At 44.8% G+C, this 18,918-nt stretch overlaps 2 protein-coding genes across 2 annotated transcripts; one reads left to right on the top strand and one right to left on the bottom strand.

The window, feature by feature from the left end:
- Positions 1-136: 136 nt before the first annotated feature.
- Positions 137-3,032, top strand: SNRPG (small nuclear ribonucleoprotein polypeptide G). Its single transcript, XM_083629793.1, has 4 exons — positions 137-270; positions 619-641; positions 1,236-1,360; positions 2,873-3,032. Exons 1-4 carry the CDS (start codon positions 239-241, stop codon positions 2,921-2,923), a joined length of 231 nt encoding a protein of 76 aa, XP_083485919.1. The 5' UTR covers positions 137-238; the 3' UTR covers positions 2,924-3,032.
- Positions 1,570-15,069, bottom strand: PCYOX1 (prenylcysteine oxidase 1). The gene is made up of 6 exons (XM_083629499.1): positions 14,951-15,069; positions 11,896-12,102; positions 9,709-9,883; positions 7,956-8,167; positions 5,155-5,310; positions 1,570-4,842 (listed from the first exon to the last, which is right to left on the bottom strand). Exons 1-6 carry the CDS (start codon positions 15,051-15,053, stop codon positions 4,193-4,195), a joined length of 1,503 nt encoding a protein of 500 aa, XP_083485625.1. The 5' UTR covers positions 15,054-15,069; the 3' UTR covers positions 1,570-4,192.
- Between the last annotated feature and the right edge of the window lie 3,849 nt (positions 15,070-18,918).

Below are 18,918 nucleotides of genomic sequence, written 5' to 3' on the forward strand. Positions count from 1 at the left end.
GGTTGGCGGCGGAAAACCGAGGGCAGACCGCGGCCTTCTACTCTGCGCTGATTGGTTGCGAGGACGAGGTAGTCCACGCCCTGCAGGCGTCCCTTGCGTTAAGCTAGTGGTCCGCGCCGGCGCAACAGGCTCCTCCTGATTGGGGTAGAGCGGAAGCGGCGCCGTGACGTCACACGCCGGAACGGTGCTAAGGCGGGAGGAAGACGCTCGTCGCCGGAGCTGCTTGTGAGGAGACACGATGAGCAAAGCACACCCGCCGGAGCTGAAGAAGTGAGTGCGGGGGGCGGCAGGGGCGGCGGGGGCCGGGGAGCCCGATGGGAAGGAGGCGAGGAAGAGCGGGGGGCGGCCGCCGTTAGTCCGCGAGCGAGCGCTTGGGCCTCTTCGCTCCCATCATGCACCGCACGTCGTGCGTGTGTGTCATAGAGCTACGAAAAATTAGAGCAGCACGTGGTTCGGGACCTTCGTCGTTTTCCTCCTTAGGGCGAATTGATCATAGAACTAGGGAGGCCGTATATCTATTTTTCTTTCTTTCTAAAGACATATAACTCACCCTTTCCCTGTGTTGAGATGAATTTGACTGCAGTGATGCTTAATTATTCACTATTACTTAATTTTCAGATTTATGGACAAGAAGCTGTCATGTAAGTTGAATGGCTTTTTTTTTGTTTGCTGCATTTTGGGAGGAAAACTTTACTGGGACTTACCATACTAACTTGTGCTGAATGGCAACCTGCACTCACTTCCCCCATTCTTTGCTTCTGTAGCAGTACAGTCATACCTTGGGTTACAAACGCTGTGCGTTGCACGTTTTCAGGTTGCGGACCACGCCGAACCCAGAAGTACCGGAATGGGTTACTTCCGGGTTTTGGCACATGCGCAGAAGCGCCGAATCACGTCATGCGTGTGTGCAGACGCAGTGCTGCGGGTTGCGAACGTGTCTCCCACACTGATCACATTCGCAACCCGAGGTATGACTGCATCCCGTATGTCTAGTCAGGAAAGTAGCCTAGATTCCCTGTGATGCACAGCCAGCTGCCAAACAAACGTATGAAAGCGAGTAGTACATCTTTCCCCTGGTTTAAACTGGGTTCCACAATTGTGAGCAAGAAAGGATAAAGACAGACTACCTACATATCTGTCCATCTTAATTCCTTAAATGTTGCCTTGGACATAGCAAACGTACAGTCAAGATAAAGTACCAAGAAGAAGTAAACTAACCTGACTGTTCCTTACAGTGAAATTAAATGGTGGCCGGCATGTCCAAGGAATCTTAAGAGGATTTGATCCATTTATGAATCTTGTAATAGATGAGTGTGTGGAAATGGCACCAGGAGGACAACAGAACAACATAGGGATGGTGGTAAGTAGAAATTAATTAACCTTTTAAAAATAGTTGAAACTGAGAAAGGCAGCTAAGCTAATGTCATCCATTGTACTTGAGAATTTATCAAAAGCATTTTCTAGAAAATTATCTTTGAGTTAGATTTTTTTTTAATATGCAGGAGTTCATCTATATGGTTTTGCACTTTTGCCTGGTCCTATATCAAACTATAATCCAAAATCTTGCAGTACTTTTTTATTTTGTTTTATTAATTTTCAAAGCTTACAAAAGCTACTATAATAAAAAGAACAAGAATTAAACTAAAGAGGTAGACAAAATAAACCTCCTAAGTCCCCCATCCCACCCACTTTCACAGAACACTTCTGAAGAACACCAGGATACTGCTCCAAAGGCATGTTTGCACTGAAGGCAGGGAATATCCATATTCTTTTGTAAATGACACTTGTTCACAATAGAGTATACCAAAGCTCTACTCATACTTGGCAAAAAGTGGTACAGTGGCTTTGGAACTCATACATCAAAGAAAGAATTTTAGGATCTGTTTGAAAGGCTTCTTCTGGGTGACTATTCAAACTGCATTTCTTCATGAAAATGATCTTTTTAGCCCCAAGGATTTTACAGCACTTTTGAATCTTTGGCAACATCCTTTTCTTAAAATGAGGTCACCTAGAGCAGTAAGTGTGTGTACTTAAGAGTTATGAGGAATATAAAGAGACCAACCTAAAATAATATGAGAGGCAGCAATCCTGGATACAAGTTACTGGAAACCACAGAAGAGGAGTGGGCTCTTGTGCTCCAGTGAGAACAGGATGCTGGACCAGACGCCTATTGGCCTGAACCAGCAGGCTCTTCTTACATTCTTAAGTGTAGCTGTGGATCTTTTTTAACTCTTGCAGAAGGCTCTTCTCTGACTTCTCCATAACCCCTTGTTTTCTTGTCCCATGTTCCTGGGACAGCTGGTACCTTGAGATTGGCCAAGGTGTATGGTTTGTGTCTAGACTCCTTCAGAACTGCCTCTTTCCACATGAACTTGTCAAATCTTAGATGCACCCTTTTCGGCTTTCTCTCCTCCCATTAGTTAACTGGGTAGGAACACGTGAGATAAACTTTGGTGGTTGCGCTGCAGTTTCAGATCTTTCTCCCTAAGGAAGCTCATCTGGCACGCAGTTTGTCCTTTCAGTACCAGGTGATGACTTGCCTTTTATTTTTGGTATTTTACGTTAGAAGATTAAGGTGCTTTGGGTGATGTTCGCTGTTAGTCATAATCATAAATAGACTAATTATAATGAATTGAGTTGTCAGTGGGTTAACTCCCGAGTATGACTATTATTTGTTATTGCCCTTTAAAAGGCTTTGAGCAAATAATGTAGGAATAATAATAACAAAGCTTAAGCACTGAAGTGTGGTGACTTTCTGCAGCTGTCTTTCGTGATGTGGGAAACAGGTCCCTTTTGTGAGTCTATAATACTCTTCCTTAAGCCACTTGGCAGTATTTGGTTGGTGTTTAACTTTCAGTGTTTTTATTTCTAGGTAATACGTGGAAACAGCATCATTATGCTAGAAGCGTTGGAACGAGTATAAACAAACCAGTGGAACAAGCTACAATGTGGACATTTGTTTTTGTACTGTAGATTTTGCAGGCATGACACACTCTTTGTGATTTTTTTTTTAATAAATCGTTAAAATTGGATCAACTTACTCTACTTTTTTGAAAGTAAATTCAGGGTGGTTTGAAGTCTACATGGTTGATTTCTCAGTGCATTAACAGGATAAAACTGAGGGCTTCTTCTGTTTTCTCCGTGTAATTCTTTCATTTGATAAACAGAATGAATTGTTCTAGCATGTAGCAGTAAACTAAACTTTTGGCAGTAAGGCTCATCAGTTAAGGCACCTTACCCTTTTGAAGAGACTGTACTAGAGCACATTGGGATAACGAAGATGAACTCATTACATACTTCCTTTTGCTGAGAGACTAAAAGAAATTGCCAGATTTCATTCAGAATTTCTGAATACTAGCAAAAGGTCAGTGCACATAATTTTATAGAATGGTATTCAGTGCTAGCTTTGTGCTCTTTTACCAGGCATGTTGCGACATTATTGTGCCTGATGTGCAAATAGTGGACAGCATAAGCAGTCTGAAATGCATAGAATCAGATAAACTGCATCTATGCCGTAGGTGCATTTAAGATAATCAATTTCCTACTACGTACTTTTAGTGGATTTAGATTGTGCTTAAAGCAGTCATGCGCCTCATGGCAAAAGGCTGTCAACTGGATCAACTGTAAGTAGCCTCCCTTAGTAAGCAACTAAATACACACAATCCCCTCTCTTGGGCTACATTTGTATTTTATATCGGACACAGCTAAACATCAGAAATCTTACTTTGTCTAGCAATAATATGGCTTGAGTTACCCATTATCACAGTGTATAAGATTGGGACTTCTGAAAGGGACATACATATTTGGACAGTATGACAATACACAATTCGTGGGCATCAGTATACTGATGGGAAAAATCATAACAATTTCATTTAATGTCACCCCTCCTTTTCTTTCAGCTACTTGCTGTCAGTTGCTAATCCACCCCATCCCAGCACCTGATGGCTCTTGCATGTTGCTAACAAAGTAAAATCCTGAATTAAGCTGCATGGCTCAAAGAGCTATTCTTTCACTCCCCTGTGCCTCGTTGCTATCTTTTCCTGTAAATATAGTAAAAGAGTTTTCAGTAGGTGATGCACCACATGGTCTGATACAGCTTGCTAAATCCTCAGATCCACTTTCTTCTCTTCCCCCACCCCACCAACTACAGTATACCAACCTAGATTTCCTCCCCAGCCGTGTGTATTCTACCTCAGAGTTCTGTTTTGAGTCTCTCGTGCAAATCTTCTTGATCAATCATGTCTGCCTTATCATACCAACGATGGTAGGCTAAAAGAGCAGCATTCTTGGCTGCGATCGCACTCATTTCCATGGCACTTGCAGCCCATTCGATGCTGTTGAGGTAGTACATTCTGTCATGGAGAATGATAGGGGGGCATTTCTCTGGGGGGCTGTAGTGTGGGTAGGCAAGCCACGTCTTCGCTTCAACAGAATCGTAAGATGAGAAAAGCAAATTCAGTTGCTCCTTGGTGAGAGGCTTGGGTGAGAACACTTTCCAAACAGCAGGGCTCAGAAGCGGCTTAGTTTTATCTTCAACTGGAGAGACAATGCCAATACAATTGATAAACAACTTTGGGTGCTCCATTGTGAAAATGGCAGTTAAAGAGAACTTTGAAGGATCCTGGTAGCCAAAGTAGGAAGTGTTAATGCGCCCATGGACAAACGTTGCCACAGTCTGATGGTAGGGCTGGGAGAACTCGGGAATGGGTGGCTTGAAGTTGCGGAAAGTTATGTTGGCAATTTTACGCTGCAACGGGGTGGCAATCAGAATGATGTCGTACAGCTCTGACATTAATCCTGATGTAGAATTGTAGGTGACTTCATACAGCTTCGCAGTATCTCCTGGGAGACAAAGAAAGTACTTTTTAAAAAGCAACACTTTATTTATTTAAAACATAATCAAGAGTAATCTGCCTGATGTAGCACTAGGACAGTTTTCCAGCAGATTTCAGGTGGCTTTGAAGAGGAAAAAAGTTGTAGTTTCAACTACAAGTAGTCTTTCTGACTTCTATTATCTACATCTATGCCCTTCCTTTCATCTACCCAACCAGTGCTGACTTCCCTGTCCAAACCAATATATCTCAACCAGCAGATTCTAATGCAATTATTTTTTTCTACTGCATCCCAAGTGTAAGAATGTTGTAGCAAGCTCACCTAAGCGTCCCCTTTTCAGCGTTTTCTCTTCCAGAGCAATAACAGTGCCAGAAATCAGTTGTGCTTTAGAAGCAGAAACAAGGCCAGTGCATACAAGTTTGTTGCCACCTTCTACTGACCAAAGTCCAGAATCGGCGCCTGCCAAAGATACGGCACCTACCAGGGAGGCAATAATAAAATTTCACACAAACCTGCAGAACTCTAAAACTAACAGTGAAGAAAAAAGCATTTGAAGATTGTATATCTAATATTAGAGTATTTCTTTTTATTATTTCTTTATCACCAGAAGATTCCGGGGTGTGTATACAAAAGTGTGACTAAAACTTTACACAACGTATATAGTACACCACACACACACACGCACACACACACAATAGGTAACCTACAATAAGCCATAATTCAAGGCAGACAAAAAACGAAATGAGCAGGGGCAACCCGTCCTGTTTTGCCGCCTGAGGCAACATGGGAAGGTGCCACCACCACCAAAGCCTCGCTCGCTGAGGTTGCACAGGGGCTTCCAGTGAAGTGTCTTCAAAAGCCGCTGCTGCTGCTCCTTGCTTCCCTGGCAGGGGCGGGCAGGATACCTTCAGGGGTTTTGCTGCCCAAGAGATTCTGCCACTCAAGGCGGCTGCCTCAGCCCACCTCACGGGCACACAGGCCCTGTATTGATGTCCTTGGGGAAAACACAATGTAGCAGGCCCAGTCAGAGAGCGTAACTCACAGAGCAGCCTTCCTGGGTCTCATGCCCTCTGGATGACAATCTCCATCATCCCTGACCGTGGTCCATGCTGTCTGGGGTGGATGGGAGTTGCAGTCCAGCAACACCTGGAAGGCACCAGGCTCGTGAAGGCCAGCTTAAGAGAATGTCAGTCATATCCCATGTATGGGAGAGCAGAAGAAAGAGGATTGTAGAAAGTTGTGTGTATTTAACTAAAACTAGAATGACTAACAAGGCCTTGTGTCTTATCAGGCCTCTGTTCCTACTCACAGGACTCCTGCTGAATTCTCTGTCATTCGTGCTTTTGACACCAAGACGCCACAGCAGGCAGGCTGGCTCCAACCAAAACCTCTGCTCACATAGCCAGCCCCCTGTTGCCATGCAAATCACCTCATGTACTTTGGACATGTTTGCAGCAGGTCTGTTCTTGACTCGGATAGTGAGGCAGACAGATGCTGTATTTTTCTGTGTATAACACGCCCCTGTGTATAACACACCCCTATTTTGGGGGAATCCAAATAAAGAAATCCCCCATATGCACTATCTGTGTATAAGACAACCCCCAATTTTAAACTTGAAAAAATAGGGGGGAAATATAGTTTTATACACAGAAAAATACGGTACTAGAAAGTGAATTTTGTCCGTGAGATCATCATTCAAACATCCCCTTCATGCAGATTATTCCAGGCAGCAAAATGCCTTTCATTTGGTTGTGGCCATCAGGAAGAGGAATTTGGGTATTTTTTGTTAAAAATTACAGAAGCGTCCCCGTGAGAATTTGGCCCTCCAGCAAATATCCTCTTTCAGTGAAATATCTAAAGGCTGTGCTTTGCAGACATATTGAGTAATTGTAATCTATCCCTGAATACAAGAAGAGCCTGCTGGATCAGGCCAGTAGCCCATCTAGGTAAAGGTAAAGGGACCCCTGACCATTAGGTCCAGTCGTGGCCGATTCTGGGGTTGCGGTGCTCATCTCGCTTTATTGGCCGAGGGAGCCGGCGTACAGTTTCTGGCGAACCAGAGCAGCGCACGGAAACACCGTTTACCTTCCCGCTGGAGTGGTACCTATTTGTCTACTTGCACTTTGACATGCTTTTGAACTGCTAGGTTGGCAGAAGCAGGGACCGAGAAACGGGAGCTCACCCTGTTGCAGGGATTTGAACCGCCGACCTTCTGATCAGCGAGTCCTAGGCTCTGTGGTTTAACCCACAGCGCCACCCGCGTCCCAATCTCCTCCAGGAATTTGTCTAATTCTCTTTTAAAGCCATCCAAGATAGTGGCTATCCCTGTGGGAACGAGTTCCACAGTTTAACCATGCACTGCATGAGGAAGTCCTTTCAGGACAGATGAAAGAACATTGAGCTTCATTGGGTGTCCACAAGTTCTAGCATAATAATAATAATAAATTTTTATTTATACTCTGCCCTTTCCAGTTCAGAAAACTGGGGTCAGGGCGGCTAAAAACAAATTTAAAACACTTAATTGATGCTACAAAAAACAGCATAAAATACGGTATAAAACGTGAATAACAATAAAATCAAAAATCAGTTTAGGAGGAAAATCCATCCAATAAACATCAGATGATCACCAGGGCTAGCTGGCTAAATTAGACCCACTTGGGCCAGTGAGAAGACCAGGGGAGAATTAGCTGTGGGATCCCAGAGCGGGTAATCTTCATAAAAAGGGGAGGGGAAGGGAAGGAAGGGGAATAAAAGATTAGGCTAAGTTCAAATTGAAAGCCAGGCAGAATGGTTCTGTCTTACAGGCCCTGTGGAAGGAAGAGGGAGAAAAGCTTTTCTTGATCCACTTTCTCTGTGCCCTACATAATCTTGTAACCTAAAAAGTCCCAAACGCTGGAACCGGGAGTCACTCCATCCCCTTGATCATTTTGGTTGGCCTTTTCTCAACACCTCTTCCAAGTCTACAGCATCCTTTTTGGGGTGAGGTGACCAGAATTGCAAACGCAGACACACCATATGGATTTGTATAACAGCATTATGAAAATCAGCAGCTTTTATTTTCAATTCCTTGAACCTTCAAGATATGGCAAGGTACAAATCTGCAAACAAGCACTGCCACTTACCCACAAAGCTATTGATGTTGGCACCTTGGCCATAGTTGACTCTCATAACTGGAGTCACCATCTCATTGATGAACTTCTGAGAGAAGCTGGTCTTCTGCAAGGCCTGATCAATGGTAACATTCAGCATCTGAACGAAGTCAGCCCCTCCAAGGGCATGAAGTAAACCCTCGTTGCTACTGAAGGCATAGTCGTAAACCTGATACCGATAGATCCTTTGTGCAAAAGGGGGGAAAGAATTAAGATATGGGAAAGCAAAGACTGTGCAGGAGGAAGACAAAGTTAGTGACTGGTATTGTTTTTGATAAGACTTTACTTCTATTGGATGGTGCCCTTTCAGAAGCTTTGTGTTGTTTTCAAACAGAAAATAAATTGACGTTCATTATTGCTTTGCTGAGTGCCACCAGTATGCACAACCACGTAAGAATACGGACCCTAATTTAATTGCAACTTATTCCAATGCACAGGACTGATAGCTAAGAAGCCTGCACCCCAGATTGCTTTGCTAGTGCTTCCAGGTATTTATTTAGGAATCTGTGTGCAGTGTTGATAGGACAGGTTTTTTTCTTTCTCCCACCTTGTACCTGATTGTAAATAGCAAATAAAAAAGGGGTCCTAATAATGCTGATGCACACTGGCTTAATGAGACAGAAAATACTGGCAGTGAATCAAGGCTTAAGGGAGAGCATATTTTAACAGGCCTGGAGTAAAGCAATTGATTTCTTATATATATAATTTCTTCTTTGTAGGCTTCTTCCATTTGGGGCCTCAGGTAAAGACAGACTTCACTGTGCATCTCAGGTGGTTATAATCATTTTGCAGACTTGTTCTTCTGCTTGCTCCTGAAGCTTTGAAATGGCTGTCAGAAACAGGTATCAGAGTGGCTGGGGAAACCAGCTTGACAAGCCCATAGTCTAGAGTGCATTGGGGGTAGAGGGCAGGCAGTATCCTTTACATTTGTGTAATCAATAAATCCTCTTGATCACAGGCTAAACCTATGAGATAACATTCCTAGCTTGGCTAGCTAACAGGGTCGCTGAGAGTATGGCAGAGGTCAACAACCTTTTTCAGCTGTGGGCCAGTCCACTGACCCTCAGACCTTGGGGGGGGGGAGCTGGACTATATTTTTTGGGGGGGAAATGAACAAATTCCTATGCCCCACAAATAACCCAGAGATGCATTTTAAATAAAAGGACACATTCTACTCATGTAAAAACATGCTGATTTCTGGACCGTCCGCGGGCCAGATTGAGAAGGTGATTGGGCCGCATCTGGCCCCCCGGGCCTTAGGTTGCCTACCCCATTGGTACCTCGGGTTACATACGCTTCAGGTTACAGACTCCACTAACCCAGAAATATTTCCTCGGGTTAAGAACTTTGCTTCAGGATGAGAACAGAAATTGTGCTCCGGTGGTGCAGCAGCAGCAGGAGGCCCCATTAGCTAAAGTGGTGCTTCAGGTTAAGAACATTTTCAGGTTAAGAATGGACCTCTGGAATGAATTAAGTACTTATCCCGAGGTACCACTGTATTATTATTTTTTAGTAAAAGGTGGGCAACATCTAACTTCCTAGCCAGAATGAGTAAACCATTCCAGTTTGGGGTTAAGGCAGCCTTTGCCAGTCTGGTGCCTTCCAGATGTTTCAAAAGTACTGGCAAGGGCCGGAGCCCCACAAGTGTCAGAAAAAGGTGCAGTGGCTGTAGGTGCCTTGCCAAGGTGGGTGGGGAGGGGGCCTACATTGAGACAGGCAGACTTACCTCATAAATTTGTCTAGCACATCCTCTACCCACATGTACATCCGCACAGGATTCAGTCCGTAATGCCAGAGGAGCTTGAGAAAATTCCAAACGTACCAGCTGCTCTCCTCAAAGACAAACTCATCTCCATTGTAGATGCCCAAAAGGCCACCTTGACCTTGATGGACGTTAAGACCTGCAGGTTTGAAAGCACAGCTTGTGAACTGGGAGAAAGTCTGAGTTGACACTGGGGCAGCAGGGTGAGAACTCTGCATCCATTTGAGATTTGGTGGGTGATGGATGGGTGCACACAGGCCTCTCTATCAGACACAGGATTTGGTGGGAACCCATATTTTTAAATTTGAACTCCAGTAAGTCTGCTGTTCTGGGACCCGGGTGACGTTGTGGGTTAAACCACAGAGCCTAGGACTTGCCAATCAGAAGGTCGACGGTTTGAATCCCCGCGACGGGATGAGCTCCCATTGCTCGGTCCCTGCTCCTGCCAACCTAGCAGTTTGAAAGCACGTCAAAGTGCAAGTAGATAAATAGGTACCACTCCGGCGGGAAGGTAAACAGCGTTTCCGTGTGCTGCTCTGGTTTGCCAGAAGTGGCTGAATCATGCTGGCCACATGACCCAGAAGCTGTCTGCGGACAAACGCCAGCTCCCTCGGCCAGTAAAGTGAGATGAGCGCCGCAACCCCAGAGTCGGCCACGACTGGACCTAATGGTTAGGGGTCCCTTTACCTTTACCTAAGTCTGCTGTTCACTTGTGTCTTTTTCGGAAATCGGTAGGGAGTGTTCATTTCCTTTCTGGTATGTGACTACAGTCGTATCTTGGAAGTCAAACGGAATCCGTTCCGGAAGTCCATTTGACTTCCAAAATGTTTGGAAACCAAAGCACGGCTTCCGATTGGCTGCAGGAATTGGAAGCTGCGGAAGCCCCGTCGGACGTTCGGCTTCCAAAGAACGTTTGCAAACCGGAACACTCACTTCTAGGTTTGCGGTGTTCAGGAGCCAAAACGTCCAAGCACTAAGGCATTCGGGATCCAAGGTACAACTGTATTGCGGAACTTGTCACACTTTACGTAGATCTGATTCAGATCTCATAAAACCAGTGTTTTAAAACAACAGCACTGGTTGCTGGTTCATTTCCGAGCCTAAATCAAGGTGCTCACATGAGTGTTTAAAGCTAAACAACCCTAGGTACATGAAAGACTGTGTCCTTCCCTACTGACACACTTGGGTGCTAAGAATGGCATAGGGGGGTGCAGTCCAGGAAAGGGCCTTTTCTGTGGTGGAGAAGACAACTTCATTATACACCTTCTGGCAAGTGCGGAAGACACACCTCTTTACCTTGGCTTTTGACACCTGAGATGTACCCATCTTATTCTTGTGACTGTGGCTTACAGCTTACATTCTGAGAGGAAGTAAAGCAGCGATACCCAGACTTGTCACACACACAAACACAGGCCCGTCTTACCCATTGAGGCTAGTGGCACAGGGCGCCAGGGCGCCAAGTTCTGGAAGGCGCTAGGCGAGAGTCTGGGGAACACCAAATGAGCGCGCTGAGTGAGCGAGGGCGCATGCGTCGCTCCCGCCTAGATTCGACTCGGTTTTTTCCCTTTTAGCCTGCAGGTGCCGTATTCTGCGGGGCGCCAGAAGACTAAAAGGGGAAAAAACCGAGCCGAAGCTTGGCGGCGCATGCGCCCTCGCTCGCTTGGCGCACACCCGCTTGCTCGTTGTGCTGCCTGCTGTGGCCACCGCGGCACTAAGCGTCCAGCTGAGCCAGGAGGCGCCGCGTCCAGCCTCCGCCTTTTCCCTGCCAGAGAAGCCACCCTCCAGCCGCTGCCCGCCTCCTCCAGCCCTAAAAAAGGTCAACTCTGGGAAGGAAGGGGCGCAGGAGGGATCTTTGCACCATGGTGCCAGATATGCTTAAGACGGCCCTGCACAAGCACCCCCAGAAAGAAAACGCCCCTCCCATTTCCTCCAAATTAATTATAGCAACCTTCCCAGACATTGGGCCCTCCAGATGTTTTAGACTATAACCGGCTGGTGTGGATAGGAATTGTAATCCAACACATCTGGTGGGCAGAGAAGGCTGTACTGTAGCAAGCATTGGCGTGAAATGGAACCAAAACAGTTTCCACTGGCATAAGGACAAAGGAGCAGGAATGAAACCTGCTCCTAGGGAAAACAAGGTGTCCATACCTAGCTCTTTCACAAAATGTTTCATGTGCAGGTTAAGGGGATGGATGACCGATCCTCCTGCTTCGTAGTATTTCCCTTCCAAATTGATAGTAGCTGCACGTCCTCCGACTTCTCCTCTTTCAAAGATATCAATCTGGATGTCTTTACCAAACTTCTGGCGCAGGAAATAGGCTGCAGATGTGCCCCCGACGCCAGCTCCAATCACACCTGGAATAAAGTTAATTTTCCTGTATTTAATTCCTTTCAACAGAACTCAGAATAAGGTAACCTGCATAAGATTCCCTCGGAAGGTGGTGGACTCTCTTTCATGGGAGCTTTTTATGCAGAGGTTGGAGGGCCATCTGTCATGGATGCTTCCGTCGAGATTCCTGCATTGCACTGGGCTGGACTAGATGACCCTCGGGATCTCTTCCTCCTCTACAATTCTGTAATTCTATAAGAACATCAGAAGACCCTGCTGGATCAGGCCCAAGGGATGTGTTTTTGAAAGCAAGGGCACAGTGGCCTGAAAGAGTTTTGAACCACTTAAATACAGTGGTACCTTGGGTTAAGTAATATTTAATATCATTTATTACGGCCATAGGCCCATACAGGTAAAAACAACACATAAATAACAGTTTGTGCCGTAAGGAGGAAAAAAAAAAAACAACGATCGCTAAAACACCACTATAACAATAAAATACTATAAAATGGAAAGGCATGCTACGCCTTAATTAGCTTGTAGAGCTCCTTGGCGTCGCTTTTGGGAAAGGACAGCAACTAGGAACCTAGCCACCTTCAGGGTCGTGTGGGTATCCTTGTCCTGCAAGATTTGGGCAAGGTGGTACTTAATTCGTTCCGGAGGTCTGTTCTTAACCTGAAACTGTTCTTAACCTGAAGCACCACTTTAGCTAATGGGGCCTCCTGCTGCCGCCGCGCCGCTGGAGCACGATTTCTGTTCTCATCCTGAAGCAAAGTTCTTAACCCGAGGTACTATTTCTGGGTTAGCGGAGTCTGTAACCTGAAGCCTATGTAACCCGAGGTACCACTGTAAACTGTAATGAGCAATGAAGTCCAGACAGAGGTTTAATACAGTGGTACCTTGGTTTGCGAACAGTCTGGTTTGCATATATTTTGGATTACAAATACGTCAAACCCGGACATGCGTGTCCTGGTTTGCGAACTTTTTTTGGATTACAACCCATTTTTGGGGGGATTACGAACAAATTTTTTTTGAAGGCCCCTTTGGCGAAAGTGCTCCTTGGGTTACAACCTGTTTTGGTTTACAAACGGACCTCCGGAACGGATTAAAAGATCTCTGACAACAGTTTATTTGTTTAAAAAACTTACTGGATATTTCAAGGAAAAAGTAGATCTAGATTAAATAGCAGGGGGAGGGGTACAGACTGGCATTTTAATGCCAAGGGCACTGTGCGATCACTGCGAAAAACTTGCATGCCATTTAAGAGCATCACCAATCTACCATAAAGGTACGTCCCAGGAGTTCCTGAGAGTAATAATAATAATAATAATAATAATAATAATTATTATTATTTATTATTTATACCCTGCCCATCTGGCTGGGTTTCCTCAGTCACTCTGGGCGGCTCCCAACAGAATATTAAAAACATGATAAAACATTAAACTTTAAAAACTTCCCCTTCGTTCTCCCCGGACACTGAGGTCCAGCGCTGAGGGCCTTCTGGCGGTTCCCTCACTGCGAGAAGCCAAGTTACAGGGAACGAGGCAGAGGGCCTTCTCGGTAGTGGCACCCGCACACCAGATGTCAAAGCGAAAAACCAGACTTTTAGAAGACCTCTAAAGACAGCCCTGTTTAGGGAAGCTTTTAATGTTTGATGGACTATTGCATTTTAAAATTTTGTTGGTAGTTGCCCAGAGTAGCTGGGGAAACCCAGCCAGATGGGCGGGGTATAAATAACTTATTAATTATTATTATTATTATTATACATAGCATTTAGAATCCTTTATTTGCACGTGCAGTTCTTTCTCCCATATAAGTTGTCCAACTGTTGTAAGCAGTTTGCTGTAAGCATTTTCTAAAGGAAAAACTGGACTAGCTTGTTTCAAAAAGCCACATGTGGGTTTCCAACTAGAGTCAGCACATCTTTCACAAGCCCATGAGTCAATGGTGCACAGAAACTCATGTCCCAATAGGGCTGGCGGAACTTTGTGTAGCAAAGCATTATTTGCTTCAATTATTTGCTTATTTGCTTCAATACAAACTTTACACCTACCGTAACTGAAGTTTCATGTGAAATGCATGTCTGCACAAGCACATGTAGCAGCTCACGGTTATTGGGAATTGAGTTTCCTCAAAGGGTGAACTCCCAAGTACATGATGCCAGGCTCAAGAGAAAGGGGGGGGGGCAAGAAAAACCCACTTCCCTATTTTCTGCTGGTTGCCATGGCCCAGTAAAAAGGCCTCTCCTTTTGCCCATGGTCTCCTAGTAAGGAAACTAGAATTTTAAAGGTGGCATTTTGTCTGCATTAATAAGATGCTGAAGCGATGTATGCTGAATGTCCTGTGATTTTGCATGGATGTGAAAATTCACCCCACAGAGCTTTTCCTATCACAATGGGACACAGGGCAGAGAATTTGCATCCTCTTGAAGTTCTCCTCAAGATCCATCTCAGGATCTCAAACTCAGTCTCCAAACTGAGTTGGGTGTTCCTGAAAGCAGATCCATCTCAAAGGACGAATGTGTGGCCAGGGAGCCAGCCCCCTTTGAAATGAAGGGACGACTCTGTTATATCTCATCTTTGTCAAAATCCGTGTGGAGAACCCCAACTTCAAAAACAAAACAAAGGCTATTGCAATCAAGATCCTAAAGGCAAGATGCGGAGCGCCTTTCCCCTCTATGCGTGTAGCACTCGGGAAGCTGAGCGCTCTGCACATGCTTCAAGGCACCTTTGCATCAATGCACGAGTGTGCGCGTAGGTGCAATTGGAAAGATGTGTGTGTTTGCGTCTTTGCCCTTCAGCGCCTTGCCGAAAAGTAACGAGGCGGCCGAGGGTCCCCTTCCTCCCCCCCCCAGCCCCCTCCGCCCCTCCCTACCTATCCTGGCGGGCGGGGGGCGCAGCTCCTGGTTCCCCCGCGCGACTCCCTGCCACAGGGCGGCCAGGAGCGGCAGGGCGCGGAGCAGGCAGCGGGCGGCCATGGCGAAGATGGAAGGAGGGAAGGAGGGACTCTCCCGGGCCCGCGCCCCGCCCCGCGGCCTCTGGGCGGCGGAGGAAACGGGAGGCCGCGTCGGAGGGAGGCGGCGCGGCGCGAAGAGGATAGACTGCTGCTGCGCCGGGAGGATTCCTCCGGCAACGCGAGGCGGCGAGGAGCCTCCGGACGCGCGTTTGTGGCACGTGTCTCTCGCCCACCCCGCGGAAAGAAAGCCCGCAAGGGGTGGCTCCCTGCCGCCAGGTGCGATAGGAATTTGGAGCTCTTAAATATATGGTAGTGTTCATAAGTGTACCAACCAAGCACGTACATAGATCAGCACAGGAAGACACAGGTTTGATCTTCTTGCAGTCCATGGGACTCTCAAGAGTCTCCTCCAGCACCAGAATTCAAAAGCATCCATTCTTCGGCCGAAATATTGGGAAATACTGGAACAAGAAGGAGATAAATTGAAATTGCAGAGTTTTGAGAAATTAAAACATAAAGTGCGAGACTGGCTTCATTATTATCAAATAAGAGAGGCCTATAATTTGGACAAAAAAATTGGCTTCCAGGTGGAAAAATCAAAATTGGAAACAGAATTGTTAGATCCTAAAACTAAGATACTTTCAAGAATGTATAACTTGCTGTTAAAATGGAATACGCAGGATGAAACGGTTAAATCTGCAATGATTAAATGGGCACAAGATGTCGGTCATAACATTATGTTTGCTGACTGGGAACAGTTGTGGACCACAGGTATGAAATTTACGGCATGTAATGCCTTAAGAGAGAATATTATGAGAATGATATACAGGTGGTACATGACACCAGTCAAGCTTGCAAAAATATATAATTTGCCCAATAACAAATGTTGGAAATGTAAAGAAAATGAAGGTACATTCTTTCACCTTTGGTGGACATGCCCAAAGATTAAGGCTTTCTGGGAGATGATCTATAATGAAATGAAAAAGGTATTTAAATATACCTTCCTGAAGAAACCAGAGGCCTTTCTCCTGGCCATGGTTGGCCAATTGGTGCCAAAGAAGGATAGAACTTTCTTCATGTATGCAACAACAGCAGCAAGAATACTTATTGCAAAGTACTGGAAGACACAAGATTTACCCACTCTGGAAGAGTGGCAGATGAAGGTGATGGACTATATGGAATTGGTGGAAATGACTGGCAGAATCCGAGACCTGGGAGAAGAGTTGGTGGAAGAAGACTGGAAGAAATTTAAAGACTATCTTCAGAAATACTGTAAAATTAATGAATGTTAAAATGATGTTGGATTGAAAATAAGTGGCATTAGCAACAAAGTTAACAAGAATATGCAAAATTGAATTGATAATGGATGAAAATATAGAGTTATAATATGTTAAGATACAGAGTTAAGACAAATGAAAGAGGGTAAGGATTTGCTGATTTGATTACTTAAATGGGAATACAAAAAGGGGAGGTGTGAGGAGGCCAAGGAAATAAGATAATGAGTTTAAAGTTACAAAAAATGGATTTGTTTTTAATTCTTTTTTAGCTATTTCTCTTCTGTGTTTTGTATTTTTATTCTTCTTTTTTCTTTTTCATGTATTTTTCTATGTTTTTTTGTATTTCTTTCTTTTTATATGACCTTTTTACATTTTGTAAATTTATGTTTTTGTAAAACTTCAATAAATATTTTTTTTAAAAAACAACAAAAGCATCCATTCTTCGGCGATCAGCCTTCTTGATGGTCCAGCTCTCGCTTCCATACATCACTATTGGGAAAACCAGAGCTTGAACTAGACGGACCTTTGTTGGCAAGGTGATGTCTCTGCTTAGATATATGGTAATGTTCATAAGTGTACCAACCAAGCACGTACATAGATCAACACAGGAAGACCGATCTGGAACCATTTTGATTCCCAAACTGACCAAATGTTTTCCCTGCAAGGAGGGAGGGGGGTCAGGGAGCCTTCCCATTGTCTCAGGAATTGAGTAATCAGCATTTTAATGGGTGACAGACTATCAGGAAAGACAACCAGGAAAGGCAATCAGTTAACATGGCAAACAGGAAACAACATTCAAATTTATGTTTTAGACCGCCTTTTCTGTGATGTAGGTATGATGTTTCTGGGGGTGGTCTTGATCTACAGGGTGGCAATTTCAAATGTCTTTATAAGGCCTTGTGCATCATTGTTCTGGGTTCCTCCTCCCTCCTGCATGTGGTTAGGGGAGCACCCTGTTGCAAAAGATCAATAAAGATCAGGCTTACTAGCTGCTTTGCTTCTCAATATTCTCTGGTTGGCCTCTTATTTTCTCCTACCAATAGGGAACCTAATGTAAGGACTCTATATGGGCTCTTGGATACCCCATAAGGGAAAAGGGCATTTTTGTTTACAACACAAGCATCTGCTCTTTGCGGGTAGACTGCCTCTGGAGGAGGAGCTTCATCTCGGCTGGCTCAGTCATCACCCTTAGATGCGCCACAGTGGGCGCTCTATTCCAGCCTCCTGTTCTCTCAGTTGGCCAAATACCCGCGAGGACCTAGGGGTCTAGGTAGACTGCCTCTGGGCCCGGAGGCTCCATAAGGAGAGCCTGGATGCTGGATCGGGGCCCAGCCAGATGTTCCCAAGGGAAACCCCGCAAGCAGCATTCCAGCGCAAGAGCAGCTCTTTGGAATCTCCCTTCCTGGGATCCAGACCCTGGAGGCAGAGCAGAGCCGAGTTGGTGGCCATCGGCGCTGCCTCCTGCAGAAGCGAGTTCCCCAGATCATCATCATAATATTAAATGTTTCATAGGTTATTGTATTTTAGTGTTCTGTTGGAAGCCGTCCAGAGTGGCTGGGTATAAATAATAATAATAATAATAATAATAATAATAATAATAATAAATTAACACAGTAATAATGATAATAATAATCAATTGTGTGCTGCTCAAGGACTTTCTTTTAGGTGTCCCAAACCTTTCAACATTCAGCTTCATTGGATGCCCATGAGGAAAAGGGGGAAAAGAGAGGGAGGAAAAACCCAAACCAATTTAAAATACAAGGTTAAAATGCAATTTAAAATGCAGCCTCATTTTAAAATAGCTGATAAATCAAGACCATAAGGGGAGGGAAACATAAGAGTCAGACCGAGTCCAAACCAAAGGCCGGGCGGAACAGACTTTCTTCCTAGGTGAGCTGATTCATCCCTTTGGCCAATTTGGTTGCCGTTTTCCAAACCCTCGACAGCTCGGCAATCTCCTTTTTCAGATGAGGGGACCAGAACTGCACAAGCTCAACAATCTCCTTTGCTCGACAATCTCCTTTTTCAGATGAGGGGACCAGAACTGCACAACTGATCTATAATGAAATGAAAAAGGTATTTAAATATACCTTCCTGAAGAAACCAGAGGCCTTTCTCCTGGGCATAGTCGGCCAATTGGTGCCAAAGAAGGACAGAAATTTCTTTATGTACGCAACAACAGCAGCAAGAATATTGATTGCAAAGTATTGGAAGACACAAGATTTACCCACCCTGGAAGAGTGGCAGATGAAGGTGATGGACTATATGGAACTGGCGGAAATGACTGGCAGAATCCGAGACCTGGGAGAAGAGCTGGTGGAAGAAGACTGGAAGAAATTTAAAGACTATCTGCAGAAACACTGTAAAATTAATGAATGTTAAAATGATGTTGGATTGAAAATAAGTGGCATTAGCAACAAAGTTAATAAGAATATGCAAAAAGGGATGGATAATGGATGAAAATATAGAGTTATAATATGTTAAGATACAGAGTTAAGATAAACGAAAGAGGGTAAGGATTTGCTGATTTGATTATTTAAATGGGGATACAAAAAGGGGAGGTGTGAGGAGGCCAAGGAAATAAGATAATGAGTTAGGGTTACAAAAAAT

This window comes from Podarcis filfolensis (assembly GCF_964270895.1).
Source record: "Podarcis filfolensis genome assembly, chromosome: 8".
NCBI lineage: Eukaryota > Metazoa > Chordata > Lepidosauria > Squamata > Lacertidae > Podarcis > Podarcis filfolensis.